Source organism: Neoarius graeffei, chromosome 28 (assembly GCF_027579695.1).
Source record: "Neoarius graeffei isolate fNeoGra1 chromosome 28, fNeoGra1.pri, whole genome shotgun sequence".
Classification (NCBI taxonomy): domain Eukaryota; kingdom Metazoa; phylum Chordata; class Actinopteri; order Siluriformes; family Ariidae; genus Neoarius; species Neoarius graeffei.
Genome location: NC_083596.1, coordinates 13,867,597 through 13,883,985, shown reverse-complemented (window position 1 = coordinate 13,883,985; position 16,389 = coordinate 13,867,597). Strand labels below are relative to the sequence as shown.

Below are 16,389 nucleotides of genomic sequence, written 5' to 3'. Positions count from 1 at the left end.
ACTGCTGAAAAACGGCGCGGACTTCCGCCTTGTATCACCTTTCATTAAAGAGTATAAAAGTATGAAAATACTGCAAATACTGATGCAAATACTGCCCATTGTGTAGTTATGATTGTCTTTAGGCTTGCCATCCTTCCACTTGCAAGTGGTAAGTGACGCGCATGCCCGACATGCACTGAGATCACACACACAGCGGCTCAGTCCCGAATCACTGCTCGTGCGCTATACTCGCGCGCTCTGTGAGCTGCGCAGGGCCGGAGTGCGCACCCTCCAGAGGGCACTCGCTGTTCAGGGCGGAGTGATTTGGAGCGCAGGATGCCTGCGGAGTCGAGCGTATCCGTGTATTGGTGTTGCTGTGTGCACGCGAATCGTGTATTGGCGTTGCTGTGTGCACACTAATCGTTTTAAAAACGTTAATCTGATGATCCGCTGATGCGGTCTAATGTAAACCCCACCCAAATTGTGGACACCAAGCATGACTAATGACGGTGGTGCTCGAATGCGCTGTGTGTAAGAGGGTCAAATTTTTGTTCGTTCTCTTCAAAACAGTATGACTGATTATTTATACACCTTCTCATTTTTTCTCCACGAAAAAAAAATTAGGAAAATCTTTTCTTTTTAGGAAGAATACAAAATTTTCCTCAGTGGTCCGATCTTTCGCGGGCGCTAGACAGTAAAGCGTTCAGCCGATTTTATTGGAAAAACAAGTCAACGTGAGATTTGACCACTAGGTGGGAATCATGAGTTTCAAGCTGATTGAACGAACAGTGAGCGAGCTGGAAGCAACAACAAAACACATGGACTGGTTACGAATATCAGTAAAAAAAAAAAAAGTAAGATGGTGGTGCCTGTGAATTTGGTGTATTGCTTTACACTGTGTGTATATGTATGTATATATGAGTGTTTAGTCTATGTCTAGTTCTTATCTAGTGTTTATACTGTTTTTACTGTTTATATTGTTTGAGTGTTTAGTCTATGTCTAGTTCTTATCTAGAGTTCTTATCTATTGTTTTTTTTTCAATTATTCTATTTTTATTTTTATTTATTGCATTGCCTGTTTGCGCCGTGGGTCAGAGAGGACTGAAATTTTATCTGTGCTGTATGTCGAGTATGCATAGCATATTTGACAATAAAGTTGACTTGACTTGACAATGTTTATTTAAAAAAAAAAGCTTCAAGTAAAAGCTCATCACAACGCCGCACAAAATTAATATATTCCATAAATGTTATTTATTCTCGAATCAACACTAGTTTTATGTAAACACTTTTTAAAGGCCAACTGAAAACGTGCTGTTCTCCTATATAAATATATGGGAGGTTCATCAGTGCAGCAGCACGCTGTCAGGTCTACAGTATTATACTTCCTGCACTGTCCTGACCATGCCATGGCCATCATTGACCGTGAACCAAGAGACCAAAATTGTCTGAGCTTTCTGGGTGGGAGGGATGGCATGCTGTTTCTGGTGCTTTTAGCACTGTCGCCTCATAGCAAGAAGGTTCTGGGTTCGAGCCCAGTGGCCGACAAGGGCCTTTCTGTGTGGAGTTTGCATGTTCTTCCTGTGTCTGCGTGGGTTTCCTGCGGGTGCTCCGGTTTCCCCTACAGTTCAAAGACATGTAGTTAGGTTAACATGGGGCGGCCTTGGGCTGAAGTGCCCTTGAGCAAGCTACCGAACCCCCAACTGCTCCCCGGGCGCTGTAGTGTGGCTGCCCACTGCTCTGGGTGCATGTGCGTGTGTTCACTGCTTCAGATGGGTTAAATGCAGAGGATGAATTTCACTGTGCACTTGAGTGTGCATGTGACAAATAAAGGCTGCTGCTGCTTCTCAGTCAGCCACAGTGACTACGTTTACATGCACATCCAAATCGAGCTGCTGTCGGTAATCGAGCTGAAGGTCCCAGCAGGGTGCCAGAGAAATCCAATCCTACATGCACACGATGAAATCGAGCTATTGTGTGAGGTGCATTGTGCACCCGAGCCACAGGTGGCGCTACACGCCCCATCGTGTTGGTACACTTCCGGTTGTCGTCATGAAGAGCTATTCAAGAGTATAAACAAAGTTATCAGCAGTGTTGCCAGATACTGCTGACGTTTTCCAGCCCAAAACATGTTCAAATCCGCCAAAATGCACTTAAAACCGCCCAATCTGGCAACACTGGCAGTTCTGTGTTCACAAGTTCCGTGCTCAAGCTGTTAGGCTTGCTCTAACAGACTGTATGGCTACAAACTGTCCTGCGCAGACCACTGTTTTGTACGACAACTTATTTTGCACAATTGTATATTTTTCTAAAGTCCATTTTTTGCTTACAATTTAACTTATGTCTTAATAAACACACAAAAAGTTCAATTGTTTTGTTTTTATTGACATTCTTCAGATGTTGGACATCTATCTATATATACACACACACACACACACACACACACACACACACACACAAATACAGTGACTTGTTTATGTACACAATTCACAGCTATGCAACAGCTGTACAGATGTATTTGGCGATACAGTAAGTGAGCTAAACTTTAACAGTGCAAACAATGCCACAAAAAGAAAAGATTCATGCCGTTGTCATGCCGACCGAGGCTGTTGTGTTTCCCGCTTGTGGTTTGGTCACTCGTCACTTCCGGAAGGGGCAGTGCTGAAGTAAGTAGCTCGAATACGTAGCTCAATAGGGTTTACATGCACTAAGTAGCTCGGCAGAAATCGCATAATCTAGGTCGTGTAGCTCGATTCCGAGAAATCAAGTTCGGTTCAATTTCAGCCGAATTAAGGTGTGTACATGGCATTTTGAATTTCGATTTCAGTCAAGCAACAGCAGAAATTCGATTCTCTCTATGTGCATGTAAACGCACTGAGTGACACGTGGGCACCAATGAGCTCATGTATGTGGAAGAGGACAGATAGCGCTTTCCTCCAAGTGCGTTACGCTGTCCTGTGACACAGCATGAGCATCAGTTAGAAAAGATGCAATTGGTTAGCTTCATGTGTCTTGGAGGAAACTGCAATGTCTTAGCCTTCACCTTCCCTGGTTGGTCGCTGTTGTATGATGGGGGAGAACTGGCTGGTGGGTGGGATGAAAACATGGAGATTACTGCACAAAAGGGCTTTCACAAAAGAGTTTATCACCCCAAACTGTACATCTTATAAATTTAGAGAGGATAAAATAAACTCCACTCAAATTGTAAACATTTTAAATACAGTATGTAAAGTCATCATACAATATAAATAAACAATCAAATATGCTAATCATGAAGTTTTAACCATGCTCCTTTTTCGTTTTACTCTTTAAAGGAAAAAGAGTCGACTGAGGATTATAACGTGGCCTGTATTCTGACTTTACCACCATATCAGAGGCGAGGCTATGGCAAACTGCTAATCGAGTTCAGTAAGTTTTCCACAACTCGAGCGGTTTACTCAAAAATGACTTTTTTTTTTTCATGAAAATGACTTCCATGAGCTAAATGTTATGATATTATGGTTTAGTGTGAAATGTGTAAGATGTTACACTCGTCAATAAATTCCATAATGTAGAACCACACCTGATTCATTTCTCTGCAATCGGACACACCTTACCTCAAGTGTCCTCTTCTATACAAGCAGTATCCATTCGGCTTAGTTGTTCAGGACAAATATGAAATTCCTCACATGTCCTCTCTGTCTGTCTGCGTCTCAGGTTACGAGCTTTCTAAAGTTGAAGGTAAGACCGGAACCCCAGAGAAGCCCCTGTCTGATCTGGGCCTGCTATCTTACCGCTCTTATTGGTCTCAGACTATTCTCGAGATTCTCATGGACCTTAAATCAGATAATGGAGAAAGACCGCAAATCACCATCAAGTAAGCCCTTTCTTTCCCCTATTTGTTCTACGCTTTGAGAACCAGATTATACTGAATACTTCCTCTTCTGCTTTCAGAAGTGTTGAGGGGTTATGTGAAGAGTGATGCATTTCCTTTGTATAACTTTGTTTCCAGTGAAATTAGCGAGATAACCAGTGTAAAGAAAGAGGATGTAATATCAACCCTACAGTACCTCAACCTCATCAATTACTACAAGGTAATCATTTAAAAATATCAGTCGGTCTACGGTGACCTGGGTTTATAAAACCTGCTTGTTCCATTGGATGTTAGAGACAAACTTTGGATACTGGTTGTTTTTTTTTTTTTTCTTCCCTCTCTCGTTAATCCCCCTGTAGTTGATGATAATGCCGTTTCCATCAATCCCATCACCTTTTTGGAAACGTTAAAATTATCCGATGTTTACATGGAAAACCAGCTCGTGAAATGAATGTGTTGAGTAAACGTGCAGGAATTAAGTGACACACCTGCTGCTTACTGGACTCTCTTCTACTAATATTTGCCATTGTTACATACAGGACACTTTTTTTTTTTTTTTTTTCAATGGAATAAAAACCATTTATTTTTTTCACGGTCCGGTTTCCATCAAAATCCTGCGCTCTGATTGGCTGGCGAGCGGGTCCGTATCCGACGGTACGGACCCCAGTTACGGACCTCTGGCGACTCGCTCGTTCACAACAACATAGTAGCAATTTTTGTCAACATTTATCTTTTTTATAAGATTTTTTTTTATCAAAAATCTTATAAATTTTTGCCAGCATTTCTTAGCATAATAGCGTTAATTTTACAGCATGGATAGCGATAACGACAGTCTTCACAGCGAAAGCGAGTTTTACTACCCTGAGGAAGAAGTAGTAAAAGAAAACATTTCAGGCGAAAGCTAAAAACCTGTAACTGTTGCTAACGCCGAGCAAAAACATGGCTGAATCCTGAATGACTCCTATTTGTATAAATAGGGGACTACAGAGGCGGCAAAATGTCGTTTTATTTCCTGCCATGGAAGTGCACTTGTATACCAAGGAGGAAGCCATTTGCATTACAGCCATGAATGAGGATTCAAAATGGCGGCTCGGTTTTCCCTGTCAGGCGCTCTCGTTTTCTGTTAGAATTTGGTAAAGAAAAAAATAAATATATTATTTACCAGCTTAAGGTCGGTCCGTATGGTGAAATACCGTGACCTCGGCCTTGAATACTGACCTCGGCCCAGAGGGCCTCGCTCAGTACTTTCAAGACCTCGGTCACGGTATTTCACGATGCGGACCTCCCAGCTGGTAAATAACATGTATGTATTCTGTTCCTGTCTAGCGAGTTTCATTCATTATTATTAGCCCACCAGCTATAGAGTGATGAGCTATTGCCATCACGCGTCATCCGTCGTCTGTCCACAATTCATAAAAATAGGTACCCTATGGGTACTAGGGATGGCGAAAACTAAAAAAAAAATCTTGACCAACCACCGAGCCTCATTAGCCGGTTAAAGTCGGTTAACCTATGAGTTTAAACGGATGCAAACGGCGCGCCTTTTTCACGGCTGTGCAGATCCGATTTTTTTTTTTAAGGGGGGCGTTGGAGTGTCTGAATAATTTCATCAGAGTAAATTCTGTATTAAAATTACTACATAAGCAAATGCCGTTACAGTCCATGAAAAAGTCGTGAAAAAGTTGGCATCTGCGCCTTTAGTTTGTGTGGAGAGATGTGATCTGCAATAACATGCATTGTTGGCTACAGACCGAAACATACTTTCAGAATGCACTGGCCAAGGCAGGACTAAACTCCATGTGCCTTCTAATAATAATTAAAAAAAAAAAAACAACAGAATAGTAATTTGTAAGCTAAAAAGCCTGTGTCTACACTTTTCTTTCACAGAGTGGCAGCGGGAGGGCGGGACATGACTGAATGGGTGTTTCTGATTTGTCAGCTGTCTTTAACTGGGGCGGGAGGGCGGGACATGACTGAATGGGTGTTTCTGATTTGTCAGCTGTCGTCCTTACACCGCATGGCATGCCCCAAGCGTTTACAACACAGAATTCCAGGTTCTCCACTCCAAAATCGGCAGCTTCAAAACGATTGATTTTTTTTTTTTAACCGACAACCAAAAAAAATTAACCGGTTGACGCTGATTCAGTCAACCACCGGTCAAACGGTCATCGGTTAACATCCCTAATGGGTACACATGGCTACTGCTTATAAATGAAATTGTTCTCTGATCCCATGTCCATGCAGTAAATATAGCATGTATACATGGGATCAATGATACTTGCCTCATCTCTTGCAAGTATCACCAAGCTGTGATCAGCATCAGGGTTTGTAGTATTTTGGTTACCAATTTTGTTTACTGTGTTTTGTTCAAAATACGGTGCTGTGAACTAGGTTTGTTTTCAAAATGGTAAGAAAGCACTTGTTCATGAATTGTCTTGGAAGCATTATTTAGTACTAATGAGCACATTTTGTTTCACAAGTGTAGTGTAAAGACACTAAAATAAAAAAAAAATTTTAAGCGAATAGTGGAAGTTTGATATCGGCTTTTCAGTATATCTGCCAAAAAGCTAAAAAAAAAAAAACTTTCATTTGACCTTTCAGAAGGACCAAACAAAAGCTGTGATAATCAAAAGGTAAATGTTCTTGAAATAAACACCACTTACTTGATATTGAATCAGTAGCCTTGGCGAACCACAAGGTGAATTTCGTTTCTTTTTTTAATCTGCTGATTATCTTCCGATACTACAAAGTTGTAACAAGGTTTCTCTTATTTCGTTTCTGGTTCTGATTGGTTCCGAAGTTTATCAAGAAGCAGAACGGGTAATAGAACTTGATCAGGATAAATGCTGATTGGTTACAAAGTTTCACTACTGTTATACTCATTCTTACAACATGATGATATGGTGGCTTCGCCACTCGTTCTTGTGTACCTTTGATAACACAAGATCAACTTCATATCGCGAGATCACAATTCGCCGTTCTGGTGATTTGTAATGCTTTATGCATAGTGCGCCATTGTTACTGTCATCCTTACAACACGATGACATAGTGGCTACCGCTTCGCTTCTGTGAGGCAGCAACCACAAAAATGACTGCTCCACAGTTTTCAATGGATTTTGATTGTTTCATGGATGCAAACGGCGCGCCTTTTGGCGGATGGCACCTTTTTCATGGCTGTCTGGGGGACTTGTATGAATCGTGCAGATCCGATGAGTTTTTTTTGGGGGGGCGTTGGAGTGTCTGATTGTAATTTCATTAAAGTAAACTCTGTATTAAAATTACTAAATAAGCAAATGCCGTTACAGTCCATGAAACATAGGAAGTATAAGGCCCAATCCCAATTCTAATTTCTACCCCTACCCCTCCGCCTTCCCCTTGGCCCTATCCCTTGAAACTGAGCTACAAGGGATAGGGCTTGAAATTCAACCCTTACGTATTGGGATAGCCCTTCAATGATCGCATACGTCATCGCGTACCTCCGTCAGCGTTTACGTTAGCAAAACGCGACCAAATGCGTCATTGGCTGCGACCAGCCGCTACAGTCAGAGCCAGAGGCAGAACCAGAAATCTCTGCTGGCAGGGTGTGATTTGTTAACTAACACCACTGAATGGGATATCTTTGGCGCTTCGTGCACCACATCCGACAGAATGAGGTGTCAGAACACTCATGTAAACAATAAAAGCGAGAATAACAGAACAAAACGTACGCAGTAAAGCAACCGAAAACAATACTCACTCCCAAAGCTTTTTAGCAGCAGCTTGGATTTCAGAAATCGCTGCTCATTCTCAGCTCGAAAGCGAATCAAGCGGCGTGTTTCCTCTGGATAACAACTTAAAACACGTAAATAATGGAGAAAATACATTTATGACAATCTTTCGCCGCGGGAACCGCCATCTTTCTGAAATCCGCATGAAATCTCGCTGAAATCCGCATGGCATTGTGGGAAATCACTCAAACCCCTTCGTTCGGAGTCAGCTCCAGGAAAATCTCCGTTTGGAGGGGTACAGAAGCCCTACCCCTTCCCCTACCCCTCCGCGTTAACTGGGATTGGGATACCCCTACCCCTTCACGTGAACGCGCAAAATGGAGGGGAAGGGCCAAGGGGTTGGTCCAAGGGGTGAAATGGGATTCGGCCTAAGTATGAGAAGAAAACAGTAAATCAGAAAGCTGTGCACATAAAGCCAATTACGTAACTTATGTTGGACTGATGGAAATCCTTGTGCGTGCAGTGAAGTGCAGCCAGCAGCAGATAATGGCGCGCAGCCAATTGTGACCCCTCACCGAATCCAAGGACACATGTTGACCGAAACGAATCCGAGATAATCGCAAAAGAAGCATTTTTTTTCGAAATTTGTGATTTTTGTTTTTTTTCCATCATGTGCAAGTTGAGATCTTGAAGAATGCAATCAGTATTTCAGATAATAGATTGTTTTGTTGGAAGAGCATACATTTTTTTTTGTTGCAAATTGTCTCGTTTTTGTCAGGACTGTAGCCTGCTGGGGGGTGTGGGTAAATTACCATATGGGCCATTCACATGATTTAAGTCTTTTGTTTTTTTTTCGCGAATCAGCTGTATGATACGGGCTGAGCTCGTGGCTACTTAGCTGCATACAGGCATGTAATTTCACTATGGAATGAGTTACTAAACAGCGCGCAGAGGAGCTGACACACATCGGAGATAACCATTTCTAGCAAAAAAAAAAACGCAACCTCGTTTTCCAGATTGAATGGAATACTTGAATGATTAGATGATACACGGACCGTTCTAGAATTACATTCCATCGGAGGCATTGGTGTGTGCAAGGCGCCGTTTCTCTTTCTGATGGGGTAAGTTTATTAATCTAAGGCTGTGTGGTTATTTTTGCATGTAACGGAGAGTGTTGTGGTTTGGTTAAGCCTAGGTCACAACCGGACGTACGATTTTTTTGGCCGTGTGATTTTTGGCGTTTCCCAAATCGCTGCTTTTTTTTTTTTTTTGTTCATGGAGAAAGACGCGCGTTGGCCGTAAGTTTGTCTTGCAACCTGAAAAAAACGTAAGCGCCTGTAGAGTTTGTTTGACATGACAAAGAACCTCTGCGGCTCGAAAATCAGCACATCACACGCGTGCTCTTGTGCATTTCATGCGCACTCTCTGTGTGTTTCTTGCGTTTTTTGCGTGTAGACCAGCCGCAGGAGCACATATGGCCGGTTGTGACCGAGGCTTTACATGAAACTAGTGTTGTTAGTTGTGTCATCATCGTGCTATCTTTCTTTCTAACGGTGTGAGTAATTTTTCAACCACAAAACGTCAAAGTATACTTTAGGACTTATTTTTGTACTTCATAATTGTGTTGGGCATACTTTGCATGGAAGGAAAATTGACGTGGTGATCTTTGTTTACATGAAAGTAGTATCGTGCTAGCTAGTAGGGGGTAGGGCTTTCCTTAATGTCATGCAAATGAGCACCATTATGTGCCCGCCCTACACCCAGAGTAGCTGAGATGGAAAACTTTGAGGGCGGTTTTCTCCCTTTTCTGTTTTAAGAAGTATACACTTTCAAAAGGCCACACATTCTTCAAATATTGTCAGATCTCCACATGGAAGGCATCATTGGAAAGCTTAGAAACTGTACTTTCTGAATCTGTCAATAACTCAAAATGCCCCCGGGCAGACATGTGTCCCTGGATTCTGTTATCTGCCACAATTGGCTTTACGTGCGCAGCTTTCTGATTTACTGTTTTCTTCTCATACTTCCTATGTTTCATGGACTGTAACGGCATTTGCTTATTTAGTAATTTTAATACAGAATTTACTTTGATGAAATTATAATCAGACATTCCAACAACCCCCCCCCCCCCCCCCCCCCAAAAAAAAATAAATAAATAAATCATCAGATCTGCATGATTCACACAAGTCCCCCAGACAGCCGTGAAAAAGGCGGCATCCGCCAAAAGGCGTGCCGTTTGCATCCATGTTGTTTTGTTTGGAGGATCAAATTGTTCTCATAAAGAGCAACTTATAAATGAGTCTGGTTTCTCATGGTTCGGCTGTGTGAGCTACTGCGTCGCTGACGCTCTGGTTTGTTTGATTCCATCACATGCAATATTGTTCGCATATCGCTTATCCTACGTGTATTATGTCACTATGCAGTGGAGAACGAGCATTCAATACGGCTTATGATATTGCATGGTTGTCAAGATAACACGATGTCGCATGTCAGAGACGTAAAACTTCTGCGCTAGTGAGCGACTGTGACGGTTTGTAAACAAACATGGCTGCCAGGTTTGCTTTGTTAAATACGGAAGATTTTGAGAGACTTTTGAAATAGAAAGACGTGTTGAACACCAAAAGGAATGTGTATGTATAATATAATTGGCTGCCTTTTTTTTTTTTCGTGGTATATCGGATATATTCCATTCAGCTACTCGTCTTTGACTTGTTCAGTATCATGCTAGCTGAATGGAAAATGTCTGATATACCACAAAGAAAGTCAGCCAATATTATTTAAGTATTCTGTACTCGGTCTGTTTATAGAGCAATACAAATGGCTTGAGAAGGTCCTGTTGGAGGAAAGAGCAGAGTCAGCCCAAGTCTCATCACTGTTTCAGTGGATAATCTCATCTGCACGCTGTAGGATTGTATGTAAAAACTGCTGCTATAACCTTAAAGACTGTCCTATGCTCATCCCAGGACTCTTCTTTACAATGTGCTCATACTGAACAGCAATTTTAACACACTCGGTACTGTTTACTTTTGTTGTAGAAGAGTAACGATTTATAATCTCAAGAGGATGGGTTGGTTTTTTTTTGAGTCTGCTTCCTCTAAAGGTTTCTTTTCTCATGCCCTCTCAGAGTGCTTCTCCTTTGCCGTAGTCACCTCTGGTTTGTTCAAGGTCCCATGGCATGGTGGTTTGTTGATGCTTTAAACGGGCTCGTGGAGGCTTCCGGATGTTATATCCGCAGCCTTTCTCGAAATGAACCCTCGGCACGTAAATATAGCCTCCTGGGAGAAAGCCCCATTTCAGCGCTTTTCCCAGTGCGTCGTTTTGCTAATGAGAAGCAGGAGGCGGGGAAGGGTAGAGGGTGGGGGCGGGCCATGGGGGGAGAGGGAGTGGCTTGACCAAGCTGCGCGCACACATACTCGCTGCTATCAGCGCCTGTAGCCACGCTGCTAAGACAAAACCCCGTTCTCCCTCGGACTCCTTTCGTAAACTCAACGTGACACAGAGAACAGAGTGTGAGAGTGTTCGGAGTGGTAGTTTACGAACGTATAATACCCTAGGCTTGAACACGCACTCCATAACCAAAGAGGATAGAAGCAGCAACTACGGCAACATATCGCTTATCCAACAGAAGACATGCATTGCGGAGCAATAGTCAAACATAAGCTCATAAGTTAGTCAATTTCCAGACTAAACTCAGTTTAACAGATCATGCTGCATGCTCTTTAGTTTTGTAGCGCGGATTACCTGGCTAACTGCAGGAAGCGGTTAGCTGCACAGCTAATGTAGCCATTGCAAGGCTAACGCACCGATTTTAAAACACGGCAAAACGACTTAACAGTTATACACTTACTTGTTCGGTGTTTGTGGCTGATGCGGCAGGGATGCTTGGTACGGACCCAGGCTTCAGTGACAGTTGATGTGCAAAACCTGCCCTGTACTGTCCCAAGTTGTGGAAACATTCCTCAGGAAAATGCTTCCGACAAACATACACCGTCTTAGGTAGACTCGACGGCGTATTATTGGAGTAAATAAAATTAAGCCACTGCGTCTTCAGGGGCTCTCCCGTCGGCAGTAAAAACAGACTCCTTTCTGTGTTGTCACATCCATGTACAGCGCAACTTCCATGTTTCGCTCGCTTAGGTGATGCCATGTTGTGTCCTCTATGGTCTCCTCACTACAACTGGGCGGGGCAATCCATACAGTGGGTGGGAATCCAGAGGGGGGGCGTGGGGATCATCTCCCTTGCTGATGTAGTAAAGGGAAGAGTTTATCAACGCGCCGTTTTGACGCGCCATTCTCAAATGTTGGGCATAGTTTGGTTTACACATTATAAAATTTCTAGCCACTGGGGTGACTTAAGAAGGTCAGAGGAACTCATTTTAACGTTAAAAAACCTCAAAGTGAAAATTTCATGCCATGGGACCTTTCAGTAGGGGTTTAAATCGACAAACGAACTATTGTTAAAAGCACGATGGAAATAAAATTGAATGGAATTAATACGCTCGCTGTTCTGTTAACTCTTCTCCAGGGGCAGTACATCCTCACACTTTCGGAGGACATCGTAGAAGGTCATGAACGTGCCATGCAAAAGCGACACCTGCGTATCGACCCGAAATGCCTGCATTTTACCCCGAAAGACTGGAGCAAGAGGGGCAAGTGGTAGAGATGTGCTCCATTGCAAGCTCTGAGACTGAAGCTTGGAGAACTGCAGTTTCATAGACTACGTTGCAGGAATCATTTTACAGGCCCTGGGTCACTTTTTGTCCTAAAGCTGACTAAAAGACTTAATTATACAAGGAAAAAAAAATTTTTGCTGCCCATTATTCTAGTGATTGTGCTTATGTGACCATCAGTCATTTTGTCCTTCTTGTGTGCCCTTTTATGATTTTCGTCCTCAAATTGGTGTTTGACCAGAGAAAGTGGATTCGCTTTTCTGAAGTGCTTCAGATTCACCCACCTTCTCTTCTGATGCCCCAGTCTTCATCACTGATCGGTCATAGTCTTCATCCTTGCTTTGGGTCTTTATGAATTAATTCAACAGAAAAAATGCTTTTCCTCCCTCTCTCGCAAGAGAGTGTCAAATCAAATGACTCAGTAACTCAATCACAGACTCATTTATTATTAGTTTGTTTTTATTTTATTTTTTTTAAACCAGCACAGCCACCTGTGGATTCTACGCACAAGAAACTTCAAGCTAAATCTAATCTGATGTTTGTTCTTTAGTATTTGTACATAATATACACCGTTCTTTTCTTTTGTAAAGGATGTTTTTAAACTTGGTATTGCATCTCTGTGTGGGGGAATTTAAAAAAAAAAAAAAATGCATGGGGATGTCCGTAAAAATAAGCCATGTTGAACTGTTACAAGAATGTAAATTTGGATGCGTGTACAGCTGTCACTTTTTTTTTTTTTTTTTTAATGGTAAAAAGAACTGAATGTAAACCGTTAAACACTCGTGGCATAGTATTTTAATTTAAGGTAAAGACTATTTTCTGTAAAATCTCCTCCATAATTAGAGACCTGTAACATGAAAGATTTCTATTAATGTTTCTTCCCCAGTAATATTACCTATATTGATGACAAGGAGTTATTCCTGAGCAGTTTTTAATGTAGTGGCATTGGTGAAATATTCTGTTCTCACCTACTTACACGTACGCAGTTCACTCCCATAAGTGTCATGTAATTTCTCTTTACAGTCTTCATTAAATGCCACAAGGTGGAACCACTTTTCATCGATTTGTAATAGTCCTTACTCCTTTCATGATCTTTTTATATAATCTGTAATTTTATCATGTGTGAAATACCTCTGAATCTCATTAATTCACTATAAATTTTATCTTTCGCAGATCATATTAGAGATCGACTCGTCCTTGACGTCATCTTTGTTCTGTAATAATGAGCATTGTGTTCGTGACTAGTCCTCTGTGACCTGTGATATGGTTTTTCTATTCATTTTCATTCATTCATTCATACATACATGTGCAGTTTTAATCCTGTTAAAGCTGCATTAGGTAAAATTATTATCCCCCAAGATTAGGTCTTACTGATATTTGAATGAATCCTGCTCATGTTCATGAAGCTCTGCCTCCAGGATCTGTTGCAACCCGTGTCTATAACATGATTAACAGGAGGTGGATCCAAACGCAAGTGTTCTGGATGGGAAAATCACGTTTTGAAATGGGTTCTCTCAACTAATATGCTTGCTAAAGCAAGGCCATTGCTTATTCCTTTAAAAAAAAAAAAAAAATCATATTCTACATTGTGGAAAAACGACAAACACCAAACACCAGTCTCGTCCTTTTTGCAAGAGAAAGGAGGTTTATTGCAGAAATGGACAAGTGATGAGGGTTTGGCTCACCCCTCACACCGTCCCTTTGTTCTCAAATCTATATATACTCTTTACTAGATAAAAAGGAGACATTACATCTATTGCATTACATCATTAGATTAGATTAAACTATATTGATCCCTTTGGGAGGGTTCCCTCAGGGAAATTAAGATTCCAGCAGCATCATTACAGATAAACAGAGAAAAGAAATCGAGGAAAACTTCTAGATAAAATAAATTAAGTATTTACATACAGTTAGGTCCATAAATATTTGGACAGAGGCAACATTTTTCTAATTTTGGTTCTGTACATTACCACAATGAATTGTGAACAAAACAATTCACATGCAGTTGAAGTTCAGACTTTCAGCTTTAATTCAGTGGGTTGAACAAAAATGATTGCATAAAAATGTGAGGAACTAAAGCATTTTTTAAACACAATCCCTTCATTTCAGGGGCTCAAAAGTAATTGGGCAAATTAAATAATTGTAAATAAAATGTTCATTTCTAATACTTGGTTGAAAACCCTTTGTTGGCAATGACTGCCTGAAGTCTTGAACTCATGGACATCACCAGACGCTGTTTTTCCTCCTTTTTAATGCTCTGCCAGGCCTTTACTGCAGCGGTTTTCAGTTGCTGTTTGTTTGTGGGCCTTTCTGTCTGAAGTTTAGTCTTTAACAAGTGAAATGCATGCTCAATTGGGTTGAGATCAGGTGACTGACTTGGCCATTCAAGAATATTCCACTTCTTTGCTTTAATAAACTGGGTTGCTTTGGCTTTGTTTTGGGTCATTGTCCATCTGTATTATGAAACGCCGACCAATCAGTTTGGCTGGATTTGAGCACACAGTATGTCTCCGAATACCTCAGAATTCATCCGGCTGCTTCTGTCCTGTGTCACATCATCAATAAACACTAGTGACCCAGTGCCACTGGCAGCCATGCATGCCCAAGCCATCACACTGCCTCCGCTGTGTTTTACAGATGATGTGGTATGCTTTGGATCATGAGCTGTACCATGCCTTCGCCATACTTTTTTCTTTCCATCATTTTGGTAGAGGTTGATCTTGGTTTCATCTGTCCAAAGAATGTTCTTCCAGAACTGTGCTGGCTTTTTTAGATGTTTTTTTTAGCAAAGTCCAATCTAGCCTTTTTATTCTTGAGGCTTATGAGTGGCTTGCACCGTGCAGTGAACCCTCTGTATTTACTTTCATGCAGTCTTCTCTTTATGGTAGATTTGGATATTGATACGCCTACCTCCTGGAGAGTGTTGTTCACTTGGTTGGCTGTTGTGAAGGGGTTTCTCTTCATTCTGCGATCATCCACTACTGTTGTCTTCTGTGGGCATCCAGGTCTTTTTGCATTGATGAGCTCACCAGTGCTTGCTTTCTTTCTTTCTCAGGATGTACCAAACTGTAGATTTTGCCACTCCTAATAGTGTAGCAATTTCTCAGATGTTTTTTTTCTGTTTTCGTGGCTTGTTTCACCTGCATGGAGAGCTCCTTTGACCGCATGCTTTCTTCACAGCAAAATCTTCCAAATGCAAGCACCACACCTCAAATCAACTCCAGGCCTTTTATCTGCTTAATTGAGAATGACATAATGAAGGGGCGGCACGGTGGTGTAGTGGTTAGCGCTGTCGCCTCACAGCAAGAAGGTCCTGGGTTCGAGCCCCGGGGCCGGCGAGGGCCTTTCTGTGCGGAGTTTGCATGTTCTCCCCGTGTCCGCGTGGGTTTCCTCCGGGTGCTCCGGTTTCCCCCACAGTCCAAAGACATGCAGGTTAGGTTAACTGGTGACTCTAAATTGACCGTAGGTGTGAATGTGAGTGGTTGTCTGTGTCTATGTGTTGGCCCTGTGATGACCTGGCGACTTGTCCAGGGTGTACCCCGCCTTTCGCCCATAGTCAGCTGGGATAGGCTCCAGCTTGCCTGCGACCCTGTAGAAGGATAAAGCGGCTAGAGATAATGAGATGAGATGAGACATAATGAAGGAATTGCCCACACCTGCCCATGAAATAGCCTTTGAGTCAATTGTCCAATTACTTTTGGTCCCTTTAAAAACAGGGTGGCACATGTTAAGGAGCTGAAACTCCTAAACCCTTCATCCAATTTTAATGTGGATACCCTCAAATGAAAGCTGAAAGTCTGGACTTTATGTCCATGTTCATTATATAACTATAACTTGAATATGTTTCAGTAAACAGGTAAAAAAAAACAAAATTTGTGTCAGTGTCCAAATATTTATGGACCTAACTGTATACAAATGTAAAAAGAATAAGATATGGGGAAGAGAGGAAGGGGGGAAAAAGAAGGGGGGGCGGCAGGAGAGATATTGCACATTATATTGCACGTTGTCCGGTATTGCTTATTGTTAGGCTAGGCTACTGCAATTACGTGCCCTGATCACGTGCCAGGAGCGTGATCAGCTCTAAAGCTGATTGGATCTTGTCTAATCGCTGTCTTGTACACACATCTGCTACGCATGTACAGTAAGGAGCATGATAAGATAAACATGTTTCGATGCAGAATGT

General features: G+C 41.9%; 1 protein-coding gene across 3 annotated transcripts in view; it reads left to right on the top strand.

The window, feature by feature from the left end:
* Positions 1-13,269, top strand: part of kat5b (K(lysine) acetyltransferase 5b) — a 45,257-nt gene extending 31,988 nt beyond the window's left edge. For all 3 annotated transcript variants that reach the window (XM_060912120.1, XM_060912119.1, XM_060912118.1), the window contains 4 exons: positions 3,291-3,384; positions 3,673-3,832; positions 3,968-4,049; positions 12,062-13,269. In XM_060912120.1, the coding sequence (XP_060768103.1) occupies positions 3,291-3,384; positions 3,673-3,832; positions 3,968-4,049; positions 12,062-12,196 (471 nt within the window). In that variant the 3' untranslated portion in view covers positions 12,197-13,269. The remainder of the gene's footprint in view (positions 1-3,290; positions 3,385-3,672; positions 3,833-3,967; positions 4,050-12,061) is intronic.
* The last annotated feature ends 3,120 nt before the right edge of the window (positions 13,270-16,389 follow it).